This window comes from Colletotrichum truncatum (genome assembly GCF_014235925.2).
Source record: "Colletotrichum truncatum strain CMES1059 chromosome Unknown Contig_0001, whole genome shotgun sequence".
NCBI classification, from domain to species: Eukaryota; Fungi; Ascomycota; class Sordariomycetes; order Glomerellales; family Glomerellaceae; genus Colletotrichum; species Colletotrichum truncatum.
In genome coordinates this window covers 3,817,527-3,842,280 of record NW_027222398.1, presented here as the reverse complement: position 1 = coordinate 3,842,280, position 24,754 = coordinate 3,817,527, and the positions used below count along the sequence as shown (strand labels likewise).

Sequence of the window (24,754 nt, the reverse complement as noted above, 5' to 3'; positions counted from 1 at the left end):
CTACCCCCCCGATCCACCTAAAATTTCGGCCCAAACAAGTCAAAGAAAGAACATGAAAGAAGAAGGGAAAGCGTCGTACAACACAGCATAGCACAGCATAAGGCAGGTACGAATGCATTGAGAAGAAAAGGTACATCGGACGAGGTACCAGCCTCTGGCCTCTCTTTTCTTTTCTTCTCTCTCACACACATACTAATTAGTATACACACAATCACTCACTCTGTCCCCTTCTACTTTTTTCATTTCTTTCTTTTTTTTTTCTCCAACTGTTTTCTGCTCACTTGCTGCGCAGAACCCGCCCCTCTAGTTAGTAGACGGCGCTAACTGCTGCTGGTTTACTGCCAGCTTCAATGCCAAATCATCCCGCCTTTTCCCTGTCTTGCATCCGAAGACAGCCTATACCATCTCCTGGTTGGTGGGGAGCTCTGACCGGGAGGTAACGGAGAAGGGGAGACATAACCCCATAAGGTGTGGTTAATTGACCTGTCACAGGGGGCTTTACAAGTGCTGGAGACTGGGCAACCCGCACTGAAGAATACGCCGAGACGTCATTTTTGCCAACTTGTTCCCCCCTCTACCTCGCACTCGCAGCATGGAGGGGTAAACAGGTCTAGTTTAGCCTTTTTGTTTTTATTTTTATTTTTTTCATGTTTTATTTGTTCTCGTCTGTTCCCCTCTCTTGTGAATAATATGCCTCAAATGCAGTCCCCTTCCAATTTTTTACTCCCACGGCACACCCATTTGACCCGTTTTTGACATATAAAAACCCTTATATAACTAATTCAGAATTCATTACCACTCCGTCTGTATGTGTGCATTTCCATGCGGTGAATGAACTACTGCCTTTGCATCTAGGGTGCGTGTAAATCAGGCACTGCCAGCACCTGGGCGGGGCTCTTGTAGGGGGGAGAAGTTCAGGGATTCCGCCAATCTCACGCCATCTGCCGTTGATAATAGCGGTGGGGTCTGGCACTCCCTAGCGACCTGCTGCATCGCTATGACCTGACCGCATCTGTCATTGTGCAGTGTCATCCGTATCATTGATAACCGTCAGCTTCGTCTTGTGCCAGTCGGGCACGTATTGGGGAGAGAGGCTTTAGATTTGGTCATCGTAAGCAGGACGCATCGACGTAAGCCGTTGTAGTCTCGACGCTGCTATTTTGACCTCGGAGTCACCTCCGCGAGAACGTGGATAGACCCCGTCCGACTCGTTTTTAGGTGATTTCTATACGCTTCATGACTGCGTTTGGCTCTCAACCGTCGTCGTCAACTTTGTCGTGATCTCACTGAAGATGCGCGACAATGAGCAGTCCTGGTACTTTTCAACAAGTGTATCGCCGAGCGGGTGGTCATCGGCGGTCTTGCTAATCTCATGGCCGTTAATCTGGGTTCCCTGGGGATACTGCGGTCTCCTGCCCGACTCGACGAGTTCACCGAACTGAGGGTCGATCGGGACAGTGCCTAGGAAAGGCACCGAGAACTCTTGAGCCATGACTGCTCCTCCGCCGGAGCTGAAAATGTTGGTGCATTCAGAGCAGTGCGGGCAGACGAACCCGCTCATGTTCTCGATAACGCCAAGCACCTTGAGGCCGGTCTTGACACAGAAGTTGAGCTCCTTCTTGACGTCTGCCGTTGCTACGGCCTGGGGAGTCGTCACAACCACCGCGCCCGCGACCTGGCCGGGACGGGCGTCCCGCATGAGCGTCTCGGCGAGAGAAATGTGCTCGTCGCTGGTGCCAGGAGGGGTGTCGATGAGGAGGTAGTCGGTTTCATCCCACAAGACATCGGAGAGGAACTGTCTGACCATGGCCGTCTTCTTGGGTCCTCGCCACACGACGGCGTCGCCTCTCTGGGGCAGAAGGAATCCAAGGCTCATGGCACGGAATGAACCGATGCCCTTTTCCTCCACAGCATCATGAACTGGAACGGGGAGCCAACCGCCAGGAGCCTGGGTGACTTTCTCGGCCTCGATAGATAGCATGCGTGGGATCGAAGGGCCTGTCAAATCAACATCGAGGACGCCTACTGAAAAGCCTGCTAGGGAAAGTGACAAGGCGAGTTGAGTTGTAACGGAGGATTTTCCAACACCACCCTTGCCTGACAAGACCTGCGCAAGTTAGTCAGTTAGTGGTTATCGCGATGAAAGTGGGATGGCGGGGTAATACCAGCACAATGTGCTTCACTTTGGAGAGAGACATCTCGACCGTTGAAATTCCAAAAAGTGATATCGATCTATGAGATATTGATTCGAATGAGGACCTAAGAAGTTCGATGAAGCAAGCGGCAAAATTAAGTGAGTGGCGGAAGTTATCGAAAAGTGAAATTGGGGAGTAAGTCAAGTTAAACCCGACTCATTTCAAATCACAGACCTGTGATGGTCCGTCCCCACTCTGGCGCCTGTCAAGCAGTGGTGGTAATTGGTAAGCACTCCTCATAGCGGACCGAAAAAAAACTAAGACATCAGAATGAGGTACCTCGCCTTTGAATTAAAGGGGAATGATAAACACAAAATACACCTTTTCTAGTACCAAAAATAGTCAAGTGTTGGAAACCAACGCGCTTGCCACCGAGATTCGCAAACCTTGCAAATTTGAATAACGTTCTAGAATGATTCCATCCATCTTTCCAGCTACTGCGTATTCCATGTGCCCGCCTATCATATGCCGTCATCGGCGGTTACTTCTTCTGAACTAATCGCAGGGTGCGCAATCGTTTCTTATCTTATCGGGTAAAGAATACTCTTATCTGTGAAGATGGTCGCTACAGTTTCTCCCGTGGCCCCGACACGATGCTTGGATACTTGACATGCATTGGATGGTGTCTTGCGCTCTCTAACAAAAACCCCTGCATACCTGGTATGAAGGTTTAGTTTGATCAGCATTTGCATCATCGTGTTGCTCCCCTGACTTGGTGCAATGCTTGACTAGCTTTTATGGTCTCAGGACCTGGCACGGATTTGATCTCCCTGTCGCTAGCGATCACGCTTTGAAGATCATATAGAGCCCGATTGCTTTATTTGAGTTCGTCGCTTCAAGGTGTGTAAGGTTAGTTGCAGGTCACTTCATACAGGGATTCTGTATCAGGTTCCTAATCCTGCTTGTGTGTCTAATTCTTAGTAGCTACTGGCATTCGCTTGTTCCGAATTTTACTGGGCAATGAATGACTGTGCCTTCATCGAGCACTCGCCACATTTTGGTTTACAGAAGCCGATGGTGGTAGTTGCCATCACGACTACAATACTCGTCCCTGCGATAAAGTAGTACCGACTATTTAGTGATACCGCGAATGAATACACTGAGTAATTTCGTCAATTGGCTTCTTATTTTTGTCGTCGTTATGCGCTATTCACTGTATCTTTGCTGTATTTTGGCCCTGCTTAGTCACATTGCTTAGCTCAGCATCATTTCGCTCAGAGATAGCGCTTAGGCCTGGCACAGCCAGTTAGACGAGCTCCCGGCATCCGTGAGACAAGTGCTGTTGTCTTGGACGTGGGTCTCTAGTTTGGGACTATCAATCTTCTGAACTCCCCGTCCCCGTCCATTCTTTCTCTCCAGAATTCCTTCGTTGAAGAAACCTTCCTCACTATCGGCTGCTTCGCTGACACTAGCTCGCCGGTCGATTGAGACATTCTTACCCCTCCCCGGAGCTTCCATCTCCTTCCCTTTCTGTAACCACTCCGCGGAGGACAAAGCCAGCCAAGAAAACCCTCGAGCCGCGCATCGCGAGACAATGACTATGGCCAACTGAGTCCGGAGTCCGACAACCACAGCCAGCGGACGCGCGCAGCCCGTTCAGTTACATTCCATCAACAATATGAACCGTAGTCTCACACTATGGACGATCCATGGGGCTCCCCGTGGGCAACTACCGACAATGTCACCGCGCCGTCTACCAGTCCTTCCAAGACAATCCTCGAACCTCCGCCCGCCGCCTTCTTATCTACTCCTAGCAACCTAACCTTACCCTCTAGCCAGTCGCCATGGCTGGAAGACGATGCCTTCGGCGATTGGGCGTCTCCCGACCCTGCGAGGGCCGCCAACGCGTCGCCCTGGGCCTGGGGCAACGAAGTTACACCCATCGAGCAGCTCACCCCGAGTTACGAGCCTAGACGCAAAAGCAGTACTCCAAAATGGCCTCGAAGCCGCTCAGCCTCCCCAGGCTTAAGGGTCCCCATCACACCCAATGCCAACTCTCCAGGCCGACTATCGCCAGACCCGTGGGCGGCCTTCAACAGCGACGAACCGGAGCCTATTGCGCAGCTACCTCATATACCCGATATACCGCCAACGGTGCTCGAAAATCCTCAAATTGAGCTCGAACCCGATACACCGAGGCAGATACCCAAGGACGATATAATATCAGACGGAACGGCGACACTTCAATTTGACGACTCTATTACAGAAGACACACCCAGTCCTTACCCATTTGCGACTGCTGCCTCCGACAACTCACCTGTAGCCCCCGGACAGCATGATGATGCAGCTACCTCTTCAGCGTCCACGACATATGGAGATGATGATGAACTACCTGACGCCACACATGTCGACTCGCCCATCACCTCGATCGAAGACAGTCCACTACCAAAGAGCATAAAAAAGAAGGCGTCCTCCAAAGTACAGTCGCTCGTAGAAATGTACGATGGTATAGCCAAGAGGACAATAATTACCCCGGAACGTCAAGTTCCGCCACGGCGTAGTGTCAGTCGAGAAGCCGATACCAGCGCGGATGATACATCAATTCACGATTCAGAGGACGTCCAAGCTGAGAACGACGATTCGACTTTGACGCCGCCCTCGCTCATTACCACCAAGCCTGCCACTGAAGATCTATCCGATGACCGCGACAATGTCGCGAATGAATGGGAGGAAGCAAGAAAGTCGAAACTTCCAGATCACGACCCTTTTGTCGTGGATCTCAGTGTCCTCGACTCTTTGATACCCGAACCTACCATTGAAAAACCCCAAGATGCTGGTGAGGTATCGGATCGAATCATCACCGACAGCTTTACAGGCATATCAGAGCGCAAGATGTGGTACCGTCTTTCGCGTCACGAGTCCCTCCGGAAGTTCAACGTGGGGGACGACGATAACTATGTCCGGATCAGCTGGTCGAATTCCACGATGCGGGACGAGACGATGCAGATTGTGCGCCGCTGGATGGAAGAGGACTCGATGGGAGGACGGGCTTTCCGGGGCGGATTGGCTGGAAAAGCAGGCGGCAAGTTCTTTGGTTGGGATTCAACGACTGAATCATCGCCAGTCGACCTGGACAGAGTTTTTGGACGCAAGCAAAAGCGGCAAGCTCCTCTTCACCGCCCAACGCACTCGATTGGCGCCCTGCCTTCTTTATCGACGGCTCCCATGGTACCCAGCTCCAAGGAGAGCACGCCAGCTTCGGCACAGCCAAAGGACAATTGGGAAGGACTCGCATCATTCGGCTGGAGCACTGGTGCGAGCGACACGAAGGCGTCAGCCGAGGGTAAGGCGCCGGAGCGACCAAAATTCGTCAAGCCGCTTCCGCTTGGATTCGCCGGGTTCGACAATACGCCAAAATCGCATGCTTCTTTGCCGGCTGCTTTTGCTGCCAGCAAACCAATTGTGCCCAAGACTCCCACGGTAGACACGTCGGTTAATCAACAAGACGATGCCGAGGAAGATGATGAGTGGGGAGACATGGTGTCTCCAACGACGGCTGAAGCGACAGACTCCATGTCTATTCCCAAGACGAGCTGGGATTCGTTTTCAACGAACCCGCTACCCGATAGCACGGCGTTCGCGCTTTCCGATAGCACCGGGAGCGGCGGCTATGCCAAACCCGAAGGGCTGGGCACCGGGAATAAGACTGCGGAAGAGAGCAAATCAGGGATGAGAGATATTGGCAATGTCATCAGCCCCGCCCCCGCCTCCACATCAGCTGCATTTGCGGGCATGCCGCCCCAGAGCCAAGGCGGTTTTATCAACTCGCCAGAATCGACGTCCGCCTTCACGCCAGCGTCGACGGTCAAACCTCCAGCAGACGTCTCCATCGTGTCCTTCACCGACCCGCCAGCCCCATCTTCTAACAAAGATGGTAAACCCGGCGTATCTGCGGTAGAGCTGCTTGGCACCACCCCTCTTACAACGGGTCTAGGAATTTCAGCGGCAGCGCAGCCCCGAAATAGTATTGAAGATTCTGACCTTGTACAGCAAATTGTGCGGAATCTACCGAACCTATCATACATGTTGAAATGAACTTTGGGCATATTGAAGGCTTGTACACATTTTAGAGAGCGATTTCAGCCTTGTTTCGCGGTAGAAACCATGGCATCAAGGGCGCCTATTCATTTTTCATTTTTTTGTTTTACATTTTCATTCCTTCTCATACTAGCTAGCCACGCGACATAGCGCTTCTGTTTTTTCTGGCGTTTCTTAGGGCATTGGGAAAATGAAAAAGAGGAATCTCAGCACGTGCCTCAAGTAGCGCACGGCGAGCTGTTGTTTGTACCATATACGGAATGGATATACAACTATTTTGTCCATGACTAGTGAAGTTGAAATTACGAGATGGAAATTATATACAAAGACACATGCCAACAGTGAAGCGAGATGATGCGGCCGGCGTCTGACGCACAAGGGCCCCCCCTAAGGCAACCCATTATGGCTGGTTTGTCCCGAAGAAGAATGGGCTTGCCCCCGTCTTCAGACGCTCACAAAGCCCGAGTCGCCATCCCGATTTTTATTGCCGTCTCGCCCGTCACTGCCGGACTTCAGTGCCGCGTGCGGGGACGCGGGGGGACCCATAGGAATTTTCCTTTGCTCGCTGGCCGTGTGTCAGGGCGAGGCCCATCCCTTGGCCCCAGCCAGTGTCAGTTCTCTAACACTAGCTACGTAGTAGGAGGTCTTCGCGCATCCCCGCGAGATCCACTTATTAGGGCCCAAAGAAAGCTTAACGCATGGCGACACGGGCGTCTCGGGGAAGTTGGAGCTATCGGGTAAAAAAAGAGAAGTAAATATATATCACTCATATGGAAAGACTGCAATACAAGTAGGCCCCGGCGTCCAGGCTTTACACCTTTTCGTTATTCCCGTAGAGGCCCACGATCGAGTCCCCGTCTATTTCAGTCTCGCCTTCAGCCATCTTTCCCATCCTCGTTTTTTTTTTCCCTCTTCCAACTCCATGATTCGAGAGGGATAGGGAAGGCTGAAAAAGACAAACAAAGGAGACATTCTGCAGCATGGCCGTCGTGGAGCTTCTCATCTCGCCCTGGGCCCCAGCCCTCTTAGTGGTGGGCTTGGTAGCCTACTATATCTACCCATTCTTCGTCACAAACGGCAAGCTGCGTGGCATCCCGGCGCCTTTCCCGGCGCAGTTCACCAATTTATGGTTGTTGGCCGTTGTTCGACGCGGAGACAGATATCTCACCGTCGACAAGATCCACAAGGAGCTTGGTCCCGTGGTGCGGATTCAGCCGAACCATGTGAGCATCGCAGACGATGATGCCATTCAGACCATCTACGGCCACGGAAACGGTTTCCTGAAGTCGTACGTACTTATTCTCTCGCACTCTCACACACAGCTTCTCCCAAGCTTGACTCGACATTTCATTTGGCAGGATAGCACAGCTAATACCGCAGCAGAGACTTCTACGATGCCTTCGTCTCCATCCGGCGGGGCCTCTTCAACACCCGGGACCGCCATGAGCACTCCCGCAAGCGCAAGATGGTCTCGCACACCTTCTCCGTCAAGTCCATCAGCCAGTTTGAGCCCTACATGCACGAGAACCTCGAGCTCTTCGTCAGGAAGTGGGACGAGCTCATCAAGAACAGCCCTGCCGGCAAGGGCGCCACCATCGACTGCCTCAAGTGGTTCAACTACCTCGCCTTCGACATCATTGGCGACCTCGCCTTCGGCGCCCCCTTTGGAATGCTCAAGGCCGGCGCCGACATCGCCGAGGTCCGCGAGTCCCCCAACAGCCCGCCCATCTACGCCCCCGCCATCGAGATTCTCAACCGCCGCGGCGAGGTCTCGGCCACCTTGGGTATCTATCCCGACCTGAAGCCCTGGGCAAAGTACCTCCCCGACCCCTTCTTCAGCCAAGGCCTGGAGGCCGTGCAGAACCTCGCCGGCATCGCCATCGCCCGCGTCAAGGCCCGTCTGGACAACCCGCCCGACATTGACCGTCTCGACCTCCTCGCCCGTCTGATGGAGGGACGCGACGACAAGGGCGAGCCGCTGGGCAGGGAGGAGCTGACGGCGGAGGCGCTGACGCAGCTCATCGCCGGCAGCGACACCACGTCCAACTCGTCGTGCGCCCTGCTCTTCCACGCCGCCAGGACCCCCGGCGTGCTCCAGAAGCTGCAGGCCGAGCTGGACGCCGCCATCCCCCAGACCTGCGACGTGCCGACGTACGAAATGGTCCGCGACCTGCCCTACCTCGGCATGGTGATCAACGAAGTCCTGCGACACCACTCGACGTCCGGCATCGGCCTGCCGCGCGAGATCCCCGCCGACTCCCCCGGCGTGACCATCCGCGGCCACTACTTCCCTCCCGGCACCGTCCTCAGCGTGCCTTCGTACACGATGCACCATTCCAAGGAGATCTGGGGCCCCGACGCCGACGACTTCCGCCCGGAGAGATGGGAGTCGGTCACGCCGAGGCAGAAGAACGCCTTTATCCCCTTCAGCCACGGACCCAGAGCGTGCGTGGGCAGGAACGTGGCCGAGATGGAGATGAAGCTTATCGTTGCTACGTGGGCGAGGAGGTATCGCGTCGAGCTGAGGCAGGATTACATGGAGACGAACGAGGGTTTCTTGAGGAAGCCTCTGGCGTTGGATATCAACATTCAGAGAAGGTAGGGAGGGAGGTTGCTTGCTAGTATTAGGATGAGTGGATCGGTATGATTGATGTCATGTAGGGCGTAAATTTTATACATTGAAGAGACGCTACTCTCGAAGCCAATGTGTTTCGTACGTTGCTGATTATATATACATCCCCATCCCCAACTTCTAAAATGTGTCTCCAGTGTGTAATTAGTTTCACTGGGTGTTGCCCTTGAGTTTTCTCTACAAGATTCCTTGCTGCTGTTCAAGCAAGATTTGCTAACTCTAAGCCGCTGCCGAGACCTCCGGATAATATCGCCGGCTCCTTCGCCATTGGCTTTGGATGCGCTAAGGCCGGATTGCGCTCATGAACATCTTGTTCCCCCGCGGAGCTGTGGTGGTGGAATGAATCATGCTTTTCAATCGCCTACGTTCCTCTCGTCTGAGTATCGTTGATCAGCTTGCAGGCCGCAGATTGCTCGCGAAATTACTTACACCGACAAATAATTAGGTAAACTAATGGGTTGAGTCATGTGCAATATACTGCGGTGCTGCGCGGCGTTTGAAAACATTATCGAAAACGCAGCAAAGTGTCTTCGACGGTAGAGATTTTCTGCCATTGTCTCGCTAGCAACCATTGGCGTTTAGGTTGCTGCTTTTGGTCAACGCGCTCGATTAAATCGACAAGCTGTATAGATAGGAGCTGTCTCTGATTAAAACTCTGTCTGAAAGTCGCCTTGGGCCCATTCATTGGAAAACCAGGCCAGTGAATCCAGTCCCATCGGTTCCATGTTGAAGTCGAGACTGTCCAACGCGCCCTCGAACGCGTTGTTGACTTCGAGCGAGCCCTGCACAGCGTGTTGCGGGGGCATGGGTGCCGGCTCGTCTGGTTTCTCGGACTCGGGAACCTGAATGTCTTCCCAGGCGCCGATACCAAATGGCCGATTCGTGAGCTCGTCGGCGGCGGGCGCCCCGCTGTCCGGGTCGTCCACCAGCTGCACCTGCTTCGCGCGGCCAAGCCGTGATACGCGCTTGGGTCCGGTGCCGTTTGTCGCGCCGTGCGGCTCTTCGCTGGCGAGTCGGCTCGGTGTGACCTGTACTGAAAGGCCGTGGTCCATGAGACGCTGGAGATCAGATTGCTAAAGAGATTGTCAGCAAATGAGCGGATCAAGTTGTTGTGTCACGTACAATAGAGACCGCCGCCGTCCCTGAACAGCAGCCCTTGGTCACTTCAAGGCAGATGGAGGCCTTCTTGCGAAGGATGTCTGGTGTGAGACTGTATTCATCCGCGTTGAGGTGGTAGATGTAATACAACATGCGAACACATTGGTAGGCACAGACCGGCATGTCCAAGTCCGCAACAGGGTAATGATCGAGCTGCTTGATGGAGGTGAACATGTTGGACATCTCCAGCGCATGCTCAAAGCACTGCCGTTGGCATCCAGAGATGAAGTCCGGTCCCAGCCGTTCTGCGGCCGAACGTGACAGGGAGTCCCGGAGTCCCACCAGGCCCAGACGGTAGAGGTCGCAGTGGCATTGACGCCACCAGATGTGTATCATAATGAAGACGCAGAGTCTTGGTGAATATGCTCGCAGCCGCAAGCTGTTATCGGACCATCGGAACGACACGGGTAGTCTTTCAGCGAATTCAGCGAGCTCCTTGGCGAAAGACTGTAGTTGATCTCGCAAACGACCCAGATCCTCGTCGTTCGAACAAGCCGCCGCTCTCTTGGCGAACTTGAGGATCCTGCCGCGGACCCAAAGAATACGGACGTGCAATGCTAGACTGCCGATATCATCGTTTTCGGACTCGTCGGGGCTGGGAACCAGACTCCGCATCGATGGTGGCGCCAGGTCGAACTCAAAGTCTCTCTCGTTGCACGGAAGAGAAATGTGAATGAGCTCGGGCGTCCACAGAGTGAGATCTCTGTAACCCCCAGCCATGCCTTGGTCGATCATGAACAAGGCCCACATGAGGCGACGTCTCGACTCCTGGGCCAAGAAACACAAGTCGTTGTTTTCATGATTAAGACGTAGGGCCATGGCGAATCTGGCTGCCGTAGCCGCAAGGACGAAGGCACTGGAGAAGCGGCGATTCAAGATGCGGTACTTGATGATGAGAGCGAGAGTTTGAACTTTGATGGTGGAAGGGTTCTCCAAACTCTTCAAGATCAGAGTCTCGGATTCGTCGACGCACTTTTCGCCATACTCTCTGGTTCCCGGGCCCAGGTCGGTAAGCATACTGGTTATGCCGATGAGGGCAAGCAGGAGCGGCCGGTCTAGACGACCAGCGTGATGGCGCTGCATGAGAGAGGCTCGATGCAAAAAGGACAGCATGGGAATGTGATGAACATGACGGAAGAAGTTGTCTAGAGCACGGCTAATGAGCGACTCAAATTGAGGATCAGAGACGGAGCTGAGAATTGGTCAGTGACGATGATATCATCAAGGGGCGGATGGATATGAACGCACAGCTCCTGGTTAAAAGTGCTCGGCGTGTTGGAAGCGACGGCTTCAGCAGCGCCGGCATCTGAGTCATGGGCAGCATCTTCCCTCGAATGAGAGCGGCGGGTGTGCTGCTCGCGGGCGGCTGTTGCTGATGATGATGTCGTCGGCGATCTCAGGGTGGCATCGACACGGGGAGCATGGTGAATGCTCAGGCGAGCCCGTTTGGATGCCCGATAAACACACTCGAGGCCCTGGGCACGGCACCGTACGCAAGCCGGGGTGTCGCCGCTACAACGAGCCTTACGAGAGTGACAGCTCTCACAGGCTTGACGGACACGACGTCTTGGCAAGGGGAATGAAGGGGCAGACGATAAGCCATTGGGATCGGAGTTGGGGTCCTCATAAGTGCAGGAGAAGCCGAGACGTTCGCAGTTGCTACAGATGTCCCGGCGACCGTCGCAGCGGACCTTACGGGCACGGCAGGTGACACATGTCGTTGCCGAGGACCGCTTGGTCGGTTTCGGAGACACGGACGAGGCTGAGGTTGTCACGGCGGCGGTGGCGGCGGCGGAAGAGACAGCGGCAGCGGGAGCAGACAGATCAGCTTGGTTGGTTGGTGTCGCGGCTGTCGGTGGTCTGTCGGGTCGGAGATGACGTCCCAGGCTGTCGTTGCTATTGTGATTATTGTTTTGGTTCTTGGGAATGCTGCTATTGTTGTTGTTATTGTTGCTGCCGCCGCTGCTGCTACCAAACAAGTCTGCCATTGTCCCAGACACGAGCGACAAAAACGCGTTCGCGCCCTCTTTTTTTCCTCACTCTCACTCTCTCACCAGAACACTGCGGTGTCTGCAGTAGACATGGAGAGGGATGAGGCTCAGCCTACCTAAGGGCTCATGGGTTTCCCTTTCCGGAGAGGATCGACGTGGGTCTTTATTTTAAAAGGACGGTTCGTGTGTAGAGCGAGAGTGTCTATTGTGAGAGGGTACAAGTCTGCAGGAGAAAATCCGGGGAATAATTGCAAGGCAGGTAAGGTAAGCAAGTACGGGATATAGTGTGTGGCAGAGGGTGACAAGACGCCTCACAGTATGGACACTAAGTTTCTTTTGTTTTTCCTTTTCTTTTTTATTCCCTCTCTCTTTTGGGGGCAGGCAGGCAGGGTAATGCAAGGCAAGGCCAGGCCAGGCCAACTACGGTGTATGCAGGCACGATGCAAGCTGGGGCACACACACGCTTTCTCTTTCTCTGTTTGTCAGTCCCATCCCATCCCGTCATTCACCGTAGCCGGGATTTTCGGGGTGGGTTGGTCTTGGGGGGCCTTGCGATAACGGTCTTGGTGTCGGTTCACAGGGGCCCCTTCCACTGGAAGATTAGTGGGGTAGTCGCTGGCTAACCCCCCTGGTTGCTCTAACGCAACTCCCTCCCAACCGAGAAAAGTTTCCGGGGAATGGACGGGGCCTGCGTTTACCAGTTCGCTGGATATGGCCACTTAAAACGGAAACCTTGTATGAACAGCCTTTTTTGCAGCTGTCTCCAAGTAAGAGACAATGTCTATTATTCCCGTTGAGAAGGATACACACATGTATGGATATGTGGGCAAAGACACTAGCCACGGCTCTTGCGGGGAGCATTTATGCTCTGCAAAGAAAAAGAGATCCACATCAGTGAGCCACGTCAATTATGAATTGTTGAACGGAGCGTTTGTCCGTGTGGAATGGAGCATCATCCACCTGCCACCGCCCAGCCAGCTTACCTTACACGTGCTCGCCTGCGGCTATCGGCGATCAGCGGACTCATCAGCCATCTCATACTATGTAGTAGCTCACTCATATCAGATAACTGTAGGATGCTGTTTCGTTTTATGATTGCAGTCTGGGCCACCACCACCACTACCGTCATCATAACTGAAAGTCAGGCTGGCCTAAACGGGTCCCATTTCAAATTTTGCAGTTGAAAATTAGGTCACGCGATAAGAAGGACGACTCAATTTTTATTCTTATTTTCACATTTAATGGGTGTCGGCCAGTTCGACCGATAGCCGTGGCCGACAGCCGCCTACGTTGCACTAGGAAGGTTTACAACATGCATACTTGACAAAATTCCTTGTAAGCCCAGTGTGATAGGCACCAATGGCCTTTGTGATATGAGTTGGATGCTATCACGCCATCTTCCTCGTCATGAATATTGTGACTGTAGTTCGCTTCTACCCCCAACCATCAATCTTGGGATGTTTGGGCCAACAGACTTGACTGCCAGACGAGTCATTTTCAACCAAGCACCGACAGCCGACAACAACAAATTCAGCACGGTGCATCCTTGGCACAGTCAAAGTTCATCGTTGAGTCGATATTGGTTGGTGGCATCTTGCTCTTCCGTAGTACTTGGAACGTAACAGTAACCTGTTATCCTTCCATCTTTTTACCACACTCATTCACCAGACTGCACGGATACAGCTGGCTGCATTTTGACCAGTCATACGTATGCCGGAGTCTGAAGTTGTCAGGACAAAAAATGTGGTCGACATTGGTAAGTTGGCACTGTCATGGCTTCCCCTGTGAGTAATAGATTGATCTGCAACAATTGTTGCTGAACGTCACATTCAATGAACATACACATATACACAAGGCCGAGGGGAGACTCTCGGTGAGCACCCTTGGACTAGACTCACCGAGTTGGCGGTGACCGGTGGTCGGTGAGCCCTCAAGGTGTGGCTCGGTACTGATCCAACGAGGGGGCCTTGTCAGGAAAATTCTACCCCACCACAACCCCGCGATAGAGAAATTTCCCATTTGATTCAAAATCATTCGCCGCCTCGCCTCCTCATTTGCCCACGCTGCGATTCGCATTTAGAGCACCTTTCTGAAAAAAGAAAATCTATTTCAGATCGCTAGTCGTAGTCGCACCGAGTCTTTATTACGAATACCAAATTCGACACCATGTCGAGCGACTCAGTGCCTGCGCCCGCGCCCGCGGTTGCAAGCCCCTCTGCGCCGGAGGAGCGCAAGCCCATTCACGCCCTCTGCCTCGATACCGGCCCGTTGATCAAGAACGACCCTCCCGTGAGCACATTGCTTGCCCAGGCCGATGAGTTGTACATGCTCCCCTCCATCATTGACGAAATTCGCGACGTCAACACCCGCACCCGAGTCCAGACGACCCTCATGCCCTTCGTCAAGCTGAGGAACCCTCGTCCCGAGAGCATCAAATTTGTTACCAACTTTGCACGCCGTAGCGGAGATCTCGAGGTTCTCAGCAGACCTGATTTGCACCTCCTTGCCTTGACCTACGAACTTGAGGTTGAGAAGAACGGCGGAGACTCCCGACTGAGGAAAGATCCCAACCAGCGCATCCCTGCCGCCAGGGCGCCTGACAGCGATGTCACCGAGCCCAAGCAAGATCAAGACGCCAGCTCTGAAGCTCAGGAAAAATCCGCAGCCCAAGAGCAGGCTATTCCGGAAGCGACCGAGAAGGCCGAAACCAGCACCCCCGCTGAGGGCACTGAGGCGACACCAAGCAGCGAACAGCCTGAAACGACAGAAACTAAGTCTGCAGATGCTGGTGCGACCGCAATTACACAAGAGATGGAGAAGTTGGGTGTAGAGGATAAGCAGGTTGAAGAACCCGCTGCCGCAACGGCCGGCGACGTCGCCGAGACGGTCGAGGCCAAGGATGACGGATCAGACTCCGAGGACGGCTGGATCACACCATCCAACGTGAAGAAGCACAAGGAGAAGGATAGCCAGAAGATCCAGCCGACGGCGCCGGCGGTCGACATCAAGGTCGGCATCCTCACCTCCGATTATGCCATGCAGAACGTCGCTCTGAGAATAGGTCTGAACCTGCTGTCGCCCGCCATGTCGCGTATCACCCAGCTCAAGACCTGGGTCCTGCGCTGCCACGGCTGCTTCCAGGTTTGCAAGAAGATGGACAAGCAGTTCTGCCCCAGCTGTGGACAGGCGACGCTCACTCGCACCTCATGCACGACTGAGGAGGACGGCACGTTCAAGATCCACTTGAAGCGCAACTTCCAATGGAACAACAGAGGCAACGTCTTCAGCATCCCCAAGCCGGTTGCCGGAACAGCCAGCGGTAAGCTCACCAAGCACGCTGGCGGCAAGAACAACTGGGGCACCAACTTGATCTTTGCCGAGGATCAAAAGGAGTACGAGAAGGCTGTTGGAGATAACCGCCGGGCTCGCCGCAGGGATCTCATGGACGAGGACTACCTGCCTAGCATCCTTACGGGAGACCGAACCAGCAGCAACGGAAAGGTGCGTCTCGGTCCCGGAAGGAACGTGAACGGCCGCAAGAGGAGATAAGCAAGAAAAGAAAGCGCAAGAAAAAAAAATTGAAAACAGGCACAATGTGGGCTATGTGGCAGCCTACTAGATGTTTTATATGTTTCTGCATGATACCATGATAGACCCTCAAAAAAGGACGGAAAAATTGGGACCTCTTTCGTAGGACGATGGGAAGAAAAAAAACAAGGTTGAATTCTTTCTCTTTTATATAGATGCGTGGGCTCTACGTTATTTTTTGGAATCGCAGAGTAATCTACCGCAAATACGGACCGTGTAATAAAGACTCCGAGTTTCCCCCATGAACACAAGCCCTTTCCCCCAACGCCTTTTTTGTTGTTATGTGCCAGAACAGTGTAGGTTGGAAACATTGTTCACCAACTTTGTGCTGCTCCATCCCCGAACCGCGCAAGCAGTGCTGATGCTCTCTCTCCCGCAAGTCGAAACAAGCCGTTGCCGTCATGTGGTTCTGGCCGGAGCGGGGTTTGTCTTGTCGGCTGGGGTTCTTTGATGGTGTGAAGATGTCGATCGCGTAATGCTTTTGAGAAAGATTTACCCGGTCTCTGTGTGGAGAAACGGATTAGAATAATTGTCTTCCATCATATGACTTTCAATGAAGCGGAGACTCACTCTGCTGGGTAAGAAGCAGGTTGAAGCGGCGCTTGAGCGTCACACGCTGGCGCGACCACTTGTCATCGGGCGAGAAGCGGGCAGGGTGGGCGGACTTGGTGACCTTGCCGTCGACAACCTTCTTGAGGGTGTACAGACGGTTGCCCGCCTCATCGAGAGTGTACATCAAATGCATCTTGAAGTTCGGGTGAGGGTTGGGTTACGGGGGTGTGTGTGTGTTGAGTGGTCGGCGTGGTCGAGCTAAGGTGGATGCTATCACGGAGAACTTTTTTTTTCTTGCGATGCGGATATTCCAGTGTCACGTGATTACTCGGTGAACAACCAATTGTCTGATTGAATTGGATTTTCACCGACATGTGGGGCGGCGGGTCTGTGATCCGTCCCCGTCATGCCGAGCTCTTTTTCATTTCAAACACCCAACTACAACGAGTAAACTTATTTGGGACTTTTGTTAATCTTTCAACCTGACATACTGCATTGTGAACCAAATATTATGTTATTTACATGTTCTATTCTGGAGTCTTTTTTCGCTGAAATGTCACGACGACTTTTGGTCGACTTACTAGCCCATGTTGTAGGCCGACCAAAAGGTCGAGGTCATGGTCTCCTCACTATCGGTGGAGCGACGCCGCTGTTGTGTTTACGACATGTGTGAACAAGCCCGTGGCAGAGGCTTGTGTGATATACTCTAAGCTAATCTTCTGACTTTCCTTACCAAGACCATCTTGGATACGAGCCGCGATACCATATCAGTGATGGTGCCCCATTTCCTGTTCCTTGAAGGGCTTGATGCTGTGTCCATGGGGGAACGATGGGCCTATTCAAACGTCAGCCTATGGTTTCTGCTACTCAAAAGGATTTTTTTGTGAGCCTACCAAACTTGGGGTGCACAATGTAATTGTCTTGGTAAACGTCTACCACGTTGTCTCGCGAGTATTCCATCACCTTGTTGAAGTCAACACACTGATGCGGCGCCGTCTGGTTGACGATCGGTTGAGCGTCTTTGTCGGTCCACATGTGCGTGATGATGGAAACATCACCGCGGCAGGCTGCTCCCATTCTAAGAACTTCCAGGCAATGCTGGTTATGCTCTCGATTTATCGCAATTTCTTCCTTGGTTGCATTGGGATAGTAGTACTCCGGTGACAAGGTCTGGTAGAGGCGTTTCTAATCCTCTCGATTAGCCCCTTCCCTTGCATTCATAATATGGGTTGTACTTACAATGCAGTGAAGCTCGTGGAAGACACTGAGCATTCCCAAGTAGCCACCATCAGGCAACTTGACAGCTTCATGCTCTCGGCCCCATCGGTGCACCCATTCATCAGATACTCTGATGTTGTTATCTGAGTCGCTAATGTTAGCATTACTGGGCTTTAGATGGATTAGGGCACAAACATTGCAACAGGTCCTTCCACGCCTGATCGACCTCTGGCCTTGGCTCGCCCGTGTAGATGCCATGTGGTGGCCCTTGGATGGGAAATATTTCAAGGTGAGTTTCTTCACCAATCGTATTCGGAGGTGCTTTCTCATGTCAGTGTCAAGAGCCAGAGATTTGTTACCACCCAGACCTACAATCAACTAGGCTGAAGACACCCGAGTTTGATCTGTTTTTGATCATGGAAACGACAAAAACTGCCGAGTAAATGACAATCAACGCGGCATGGAGTCCCCACACCCCAAATCTGCGAATTCGTGATGATTGCCGTGCCTGAGCGGCCGTAAGTTCAACTTCCACATTATCCAGACTCGAGGCTGACCTCTCGTCCGAGTACACAGGAGTGTAACCTTTCTCCTGGCGGCCCATTTTGGGGGTTTGAAGCCAAGACTTGAAAAATGGTTTAATACGGGAAGAAACTTTTTTGTTCGTCAAGGTGGGTAAAAGACGAGGAAGGCTTGCAATGGAAGTACAACTATTTTCTCTTGTTTTCGGGCCAACGGAAAAGAATATGGATTGTGCCTAGACCAAAACTATACCAGCATGAGAGAGATATGAGTCTTACAGCTCCTTACGCAATAACATCTTACGTCCAGAAGGATCCGAGGGGTTGTCGACTTACTACCCCGCCACGTATGATCACAGGCAGATCCCGGGCGTCAACCATTAAGGAAACAATGCCAAAATTCGTTCATACCCGACCCAAATTGGAAGGTCTTTATCGGCCTTTCGATCTTATCTCGGAAAGCATTCTGTATCTGCCTGCGCTAAAAGGTCTGGACGTCAGTCGAGTGGAAATCACTTGTCCCGCATCGACGCACCCGCATCCTTTGAGGAAAAGACCGAACCAAGCCGGCATATTCCTCCGCCCACCGACAGCTCTAAGCCCATCAAAGTTACTGTAAGCAGGAATAAGACTACTCATTGGGCCAATTACATTTCGCCACCCGATTGTTTCTTCGCCCCCTCAGTCAGGGTATGGCAGGGGGGGTATCAACACCGGAACAAGCATTTTATCCCCCACAGGAAGTACAGAAGACGCATACGGGAGCGGTAGCATCGGTCTGAGTAAGGTTTAGGCTCTTGCACAGCTGTGGCACAGTTTACCGACGCCCAGCTTGTTGGGTTTCTCGATGTCACCACACTTGTTGAGGTCTGCAACGGCGTCACTGTTTTGATAGAAACAGGTTTCTTACTCGTGGCTACTTCTATTCCCGGCTGAAATGTTGCAAAAAACTGAAACTGCGCTTTATCGTTGTCCGGATAATCACGACTTGTCTTTCACGTCTGTTCCTGTGTGCATGAATCCTTCCAACTGCGGGGCGTTAAGCTAAATTCAAAGCGGAAGGTGAGCTATGGTTACAGATGTGATACTTCTTCTCAACTGGCTACTGTTAATGGCTTATGGAGACTAGGAAAGACCCTCCAAAACACATTTTACCTTGGTTTTGGAAGAAGTTGACGCCGGTGATGAGTCTGCAGCCAATCCCCCCTTCCTCTATGTCTGCTGGTGATGTTCTGACAATCGCCATTCGCCAGCTCGGAAAGCCTATGCAATGTCACCTGCCTCATTTATTAGTTGGATTTGGGTGGCAAGGTTTATGCTCCTGCAAGAATCTTTGGCTCTTTGACATTCCATCACTTCGGTTTGGTCGGCTCTATGAGCCATCGCCTTGCGGCCCTCGCCCAGCGTCGATCATAAGAAGGATGAGCGAACTTGCTGCACGTTTCTTGTAATACCTAGGCTATTTAACCCCAAAGCACAAGCCATCTACTCAGGCCTCAACGTTCTATTTCTCAGTCAGGACCTGGAAACCGAGCCACTATCTGCAATATGAAGATCGCTGTCATTCTTGCCGCCTTGACGGCTTGCGCTGTGTCTCTCCCAACAGTGCCCCACACCGGCCATGGTAAGTAAGTCTCTTAGATGGCATTCGAACCTTTGCTAACTATCGATAGCTCAGACAAACGCCGATGAGTCTTACCTTCCTATGAAGGCTCGCGCTGAGACGAGTGCCGATGAGTCCTACCTTCCTATGAAGAGGTATGAGACCAGTGCGGACGAATCCTACGATCCCATGAAGAGAGCCGAAACCAGCGCAGACGAGTCCTACCTCCCCATGAAGCGTGCTGAGACCAGTGCCGATGAATCGTACTTGCCTATGAAAGCTCGCTATGAGACCAGTGCCGACGAGTCTTACGACCCTATGAAGAGGGCTGAGACGAGCGCGGATGAGTCTTACCTTCCCATGAAGGCCCGCGCCGAGACGAGCGCCGACGAGTCCTACCTTCCTATGAAGCGATATGAGACCAGTGCCGACGAGTCTTACGACCCCATGAAGAGAGCCGAAACCAGCGCAGACGAGTCTTACCTCCCCATGTAACGTGCTAGGATTAGCGCCGATGAGGCTTACTTGACAATCGGCAAGATGTTTAAATATTTGCCGAATGGCTGAGGCTGTTATGGTATCATCAGGAATAGGACATATATTAGAACACAACAGTCGCAAGAGCTGTGTTTCCTAAAGCCTACCAAGCCTTATAGACATTCGAGGGTGAAAAGATGATCAGTACCTTGTGTATAGTTGTGCATTCCGCTCAAAAAAGTGAATACACATTCCATGTAGAGCATTTACGTTCACTTCAGTATTGTTTAAGCTGGCAGTACTGCTCTTTTATCACAAATTTGGGCAGAACCAATCAGTTATATTGAGGGTCTTTTATATCACACGTCCCGTTGCTTTGAGCAAGGGGCCGGCGAATTTAGCTCAACCATGTATGAATCAAGGTTATGAAGAAAAGGATAAAAATGATTCCAGCGGAAAGCAAAAGGCCACAAACTGTGCGAGGGTACGAGTCCCAGAAGAATAAGCATTACACTTCACTATCGACTTGTAGAAGGTGCGTGGCATAAAAGTATCCGCCAGCCATAGGGTTAGTAGACTCTATCCCGACAAAAAACAACTTCACCTTCTGGAAAACAAATACGAACGGGTCTTCCAAGAACGAAAAGATTTTATCGTCGGTAGTCGCTACTTAATCGAAAAGTCTTGTCGGCGTCTGAGCCTATCCGTTGCCGTCGCCTCCATCCTGTTCACTGATGAATCCAACAGTGAGGGAGACTCCAATGTCGAGAATGCGAAACATGGCGCCCAGGTTGGCTACTTCAACTGCAGCTACACAATTCAAGATCATTCTATCACCAATCACTTGACCAGTCTATGTACTGTATTGGTTTAGATACCCCTGGGGCGCCTCGTCCTCTGTGGCGACGACGGATCCGAGGATTAGCTTCTCTGATTCTACCTCAATATCTGTGGCATCGCTCAAGGGAACTAAGAATATCAAATTACCTCGCCTATGATATTGGAATTAATTGAGGACGACTTCCGATTCTCACTATAAAAGTTGCGCGTGCGACTTCACCTGGCTGATGCGGTCTTATGTGTATGGTTAACGCTAACAAAACTGTCCTTCCATGTGATTTCAGTTCTCATCCTGTGAATGTACGAGCTCTGTTGTGGTACAGTTCTGGAAGTTGGGGTGATGCTTTTAAAGCCGGCTGTTAAACTGTACAGAGCAACTTGAGCCGCAGCTGACCTGTTATCCAAACAATAATCGGCACGTATATAGATACAACTTCTTAATACCACTTATATTGGAAAAAGATTCGATTATCTATCTGCAGTTATGTGAGGGGATAAAGAGCAGTATTCAAGGAAGCCTATATGTAGGATCATGGAATTCGTAATACCCGGAGCCGACTTCTGTAGTTTCGCCCCCGTTTGGCAGTGTAATGTCGGCTTTGGTATTAGGTGGTACCTGAACATTCAAGTGAAAGCCATTGCGGTGTGAAGCATTGTCCTCGGTATTGTTCTCAATCCACCACTGAACCTTGACTTCTCCATAGGGACTAATAAACTTGGAGTTTGCACTTGTAATATTACCGCCGGGGATTGGAGCAATGGTAATTCGCTTCCAACCTGGCTCAGCAGGCGCAATGCCACCAATCACCTGGTGCATCCAGTTGGCAACTGAGCCAAATGCATAGTGATTGAAACTGGTCATCTCGCCGGGGTTGACGCTGCCATTTGTGAGCAGGCTGTCCCAGCGCTCCCAGGTAGTTGTTCCGTTCTGGACAACTTGATACAGCCACGATGGCACACGAGTTTGCAGTAGCATGCGATAAAAGTCTTCAGTGGCGCCGATTTCGCGGAGGGCAAAACCCAAGGGCGGTGTGCCAGCAAAACCAGTGCCGACGAGATAGTCATTGTCCGCGACAATCTCGCGCAAAGTTTTGGCGGCAGCAGACCGCTCATCCTCGTCATGATAAATGCCAAAATTAAGAGCCATGGCATACGCAGTTTGAGTCTTGTTAGCAAGGGCACCGTCATGAATCCAAGCTTTATGGAACTCTTGGATCAAGTTGTCGCGTTGGCGTCGATAATCGTCGGCGGCCTCATCGCGACCTAAGGATGCTGATATGTTGGAAAGAAAATCTGTCATGTGGATAAGGTAGGCATCCGCGACAAGATTGGGTGCGGTTGTTGCTCCATGAGGGTTGTCTGCAGGAGCTTTGGGGTCAAGCCAGTCTGCAAACTGGAACGAGCTGCGGTTCCAAAGACCGACTTCGTTGCGACTGATTCCTTTATCGATCCATGCCTGTGCCTGTGGGTATTGTTCTTCCAACAAACCGAGATCGCCATAGGCTTGGTAGATGTTGAACGGGTTAGCAACCGCAACGTCACCCCAGACAGCAGCCGGCGTGGCAGGAGCGTCGGGTGGTAGTGTTGGAACAGTGAAAGGCACTACCATAGAGTCGTTCCGCTGCATCTCTGACCAAAGGTCCTTATGCCACCCCTTCCAAAAGCCCGCTGCGTTGTACAAGTAGTTAGCCGTTGGTGCGAATGCATGTGCGTCTCCAGTCCAGCCAAGCCGTTCGTCGCGTTGTGGGCAGTCGGTTGGGATGGACAAGAAATTGCCCTTCATGGACCATCGAACGTTTTGATGAAATTTGTTCAAAAGCGGGTTCGAGCACTCAAACCATCCTGTTTGTTCCATATCGCTGTGAACCACCGCAGCAGTAACGGAATTTGTAGTCAAGGGAGTCTCTTCGGGCCAGCCATCAATCTGAGCGTAGCGAAAACCGTGAAAAGTAAAGCGTGGCTCCCAATTTTGGACCCCATTTCCATGTAAAATGAGAGAGTCTGAGGCGGCAGCATATCGGAGTGGTCTGATGGCCAATTCACCATCCTCCAGAACTTCGGCATGGTGAAGCGTGATATTGGTACCGTTGGGTCCGGAGACATTAAGCCTCAGCCAGCCGACGAGGTTCTGCCCAAAATCTATAAGGGTCTTTCCAGAAGGAGATTTGAATATCTCCTGTGGCTTTCTTTCCTCAATTATACGGACAGGGGGCCCATATGGAGGAACTAGTTTTCCCTTGAGTGCTGGCAACTCTTTAACCGCAAGCCAGTTGTCGGCACTGAACGCCGCCGAGGACCAGCCGTCCAGATTCGTTTCAAGAGTTGAATCGTACCTTTCGCCATCGTAAATTTCGGATGTCAAGATGGGGCCGGTATTTGCTTTCCAGGAAGTGTCGGTAGGTACTTTAACGATGCTGCCATCTTCAAGAGTAACGACAAGCAGAGAAAGTAGACCGATAGTATCTCCGTAGTTGTTGCGTACGCCACCACCATAATTCAACCGCCCAGAAAACCAACCCTCACCAACAACGGCGCCGATGGCATTGTCTCCGCCCTTTACAAGTTCGGTCACGTCGTACGTATCATACACATGTCGGTAGTTGTATGATTGCCAACCAGGGGCTAAAACAAGATCTCCAACTCGTTTGCCGTTGATCTCAACCTCATATATACCCAACGCCGTGATGTAAAGTCGCGCACTAGAGACATTTGCGGCCAACTCGAAGGGTCTCCTAAAGTAGATGGGCCGCTTGGGAGCATCAAGTTCGGTGTCCCTATCTGCTGCAATTGGGACGGCGCCAGCCCAATCAGTACTGTTCAAGAGACCGGTTTCAACGGTGACCCAGTCGGACCATGGAGTGGACGGCTGGCCATCTTGCCCATGTGCACGGGCTCTCACAGTAGCTTGCTCAGCTGTCTGAAGTGGTAGATCGGGCCAGGGGACTAGAAGAGAGTCTGAAGAGTTGACATTGTGGATGCTTGGTGACCCGTCCGAAGCTCGAACGATTTCGATGTCATAGGCAGTTTGCTGCCAATCGACAACGTTGCCCTCGAACCTCCATGATATGCGAGGCTTCGCCTCAGCTATGCCGAGTGCCAAGCGATGGTGTTCGAAAGATAACTGAGAGATCGAGACGGCCATTATATGCAGAGGACGACACAGCAGCAACACATAGCAGGCAAAGGCGATACTAGAAAATTTCACATCATACAATGTAGTTTCTACTCAGCCGGTATTTATAGATGGGCCTATTCTCATGAAGCGACACCCAAAGCATCGAGGCACCTCGGTCGTTATTGACCCGTTAAGCTACCGTCATGCTTATGGGGACATTCATTGCATTGAGAGCACCTAGACAGAGAGAGAGAGAGAGAGAGAGAGAGAGAGAGACACTATCGGGATAACATCTACCGTAGACGAGCCTATTCACCAATGAGGGGACTTGCTGCTTGTCTTTGTCACTCCTCTTATGCCTAATATCTGGGGATCGGCCCGTTTAGATTGCGGGGTCCCCAGATTACCATGGGCTAGTACGCATTGCACATTGATCTTCGGGGGGGATTGAGACCTCGTGATCGGAAATCCCGGGTCCAACAACTTAAATGAATGGGAACAACGGCCAACGGTTTTGATCTGATATTGTTCAATGTAATGTACTTACTAGACTGATGCTGTTCCTCGGCAGTCGAAGGATGCAATGGAAAATCGTTACTCGGCTGAAAAAACGAAAATTGTCGTCAGAACAAAAGTCATGTATAGACGAAAATTGTATGAAGTCGAAATGTGGAGCGATCATTAACTGTTGGGATGAACCGGACAGTTCTGAGAGAGAAGTCGTCCATTGGCTGAGCTGCTCAGAGTCTCTCTCTTTGTCGTCGGTAGTTAGGAAAAGCCCAGTCCCGAGGTTGCTTTCTCCCCCAGCTTCTCCGCATTAGGTGTG

At 52.0% G+C, this 24,754-nt stretch overlaps 9 protein-coding genes across 9 annotated transcripts; 4 read left to right on the top strand and 5 right to left on the bottom strand.

Annotated features, from left to right (window-relative positions):
- Positions 1-1,234: 1,234 nt before the first annotated feature.
- Positions 1,235-2,198, bottom strand: CTRU02_201042 (Cytosolic Fe-S cluster assembly factor cfd1; the record flags this gene model as incomplete). Its single annotated transcript, XM_036730591.1, has 2 exons — positions 1,235-2,107; positions 2,166-2,198. 2 exons carry the CDS (start codon positions 2,196-2,198, stop codon positions 1,235-1,237), a joined length of 906 nt encoding a protein of 301 aa, XP_036577615.1.
- A 1,635-nt stretch (positions 2,199-3,833) lies between these two features.
- On the top strand, positions 3,834-6,230 carry CTRU02_201041 (uncharacterized protein; the record flags this gene model as incomplete). The annotated part of the gene is made up of 1 exon (XM_036730590.1): positions 3,834-6,230. The coding sequence occupies one exon, from the start codon at positions 3,834-3,836 to the stop codon at positions 6,228-6,230; it is 2,397 nt and encodes a 798-aa protein (XP_036577614.1).
- A 983-nt stretch (positions 6,231-7,213) lies between these two features.
- On the top strand, positions 7,214-8,835 carry CTRU02_201040 (benzoate 4-monooxygenase; the record flags this gene model as incomplete). Its single annotated transcript, XM_070203786.1, has 2 exons — positions 7,214-7,521; positions 7,614-8,835. 2 exons carry the CDS (start codon positions 7,214-7,216, stop codon positions 8,833-8,835), a joined length of 1,530 nt encoding a protein of 509 aa, XP_070062368.1.
- A 677-nt stretch (positions 8,836-9,512) lies between these two features.
- On the bottom strand, positions 9,513-12,011 carry CTRU02_201039 (nitrate assimilation regulatory protein nira-like protein; the record flags this gene model as incomplete). The annotated part of the gene is made up of 3 exons (XM_036730588.1): positions 9,513-9,938; positions 9,988-11,215; positions 11,272-12,011. The coding sequence occupies 3 exons, from the start codon at positions 12,009-12,011 to the stop codon at positions 9,513-9,515; spliced, it is 2,394 nt and encodes a 797-aa protein (XP_036577612.1).
- A 2,169-nt stretch (positions 12,012-14,180) lies between these two features.
- CTRU02_201038 (20s-pre-rRNA d-site endonuclease nob1) lies at positions 14,181-15,563 on the top strand (the record flags this gene model as incomplete). The annotated part of the gene is made up of 1 exon (XM_036730587.1): positions 14,181-15,563. The coding sequence occupies one exon, from the start codon at positions 14,181-14,183 to the stop codon at positions 15,561-15,563; it is 1,383 nt and encodes a 460-aa protein (XP_036577611.1).
- Positions 15,564-16,094: 531 nt separating this feature from the next.
- CTRU02_201037 (H/ACA ribonucleoprotein complex subunit 3) lies at positions 16,095-16,347 on the bottom strand (the record flags this gene model as incomplete). Its single annotated transcript, XM_036730586.1, has 2 exons — positions 16,095-16,105; positions 16,173-16,347. The coding sequence occupies 2 exons, from the start codon at positions 16,345-16,347 to the stop codon at positions 16,095-16,097; spliced, it is 186 nt and encodes a 61-aa protein (XP_036577610.1).
- A 574-nt stretch (positions 16,348-16,921) lies between these two features.
- Positions 16,922-17,976, bottom strand: CTRU02_201036 (uncharacterized protein; the record flags this gene model as incomplete). Its single annotated transcript, XM_036730585.1, has 5 exons — positions 16,922-16,989; positions 17,048-17,339; positions 17,394-17,515; positions 17,568-17,701; positions 17,732-17,976. 5 exons carry the CDS (start codon positions 17,974-17,976, stop codon positions 16,922-16,924), a joined length of 861 nt encoding a protein of 286 aa, XP_036577609.1.
- Positions 17,977-19,441: 1,465 nt separating this feature from the next.
- CTRU02_201035 (uncharacterized protein) lies at positions 19,442-19,991 on the top strand (the record flags this gene model as incomplete). The annotated part of the gene is made up of 2 exons (XM_036730584.1): positions 19,442-19,517; positions 19,567-19,991. The coding sequence occupies 2 exons, from the start codon at positions 19,442-19,444 to the stop codon at positions 19,989-19,991; spliced, it is 501 nt and encodes a 166-aa protein (XP_036577608.1).
- A 1,330-nt stretch (positions 19,992-21,321) lies between these two features.
- On the bottom strand, positions 21,322-23,955 carry CTRU02_201034 (alpha-l-rhamnosidase; the record flags this gene model as incomplete). Its single annotated transcript, XM_036730583.1, has 1 exon — positions 21,322-23,955. One exon carries the CDS (start codon positions 23,953-23,955, stop codon positions 21,322-21,324), a length of 2,634 nt encoding a protein of 877 aa, XP_036577607.1.
- Between the last annotated feature and the right edge of the window lie 799 nt (positions 23,956-24,754).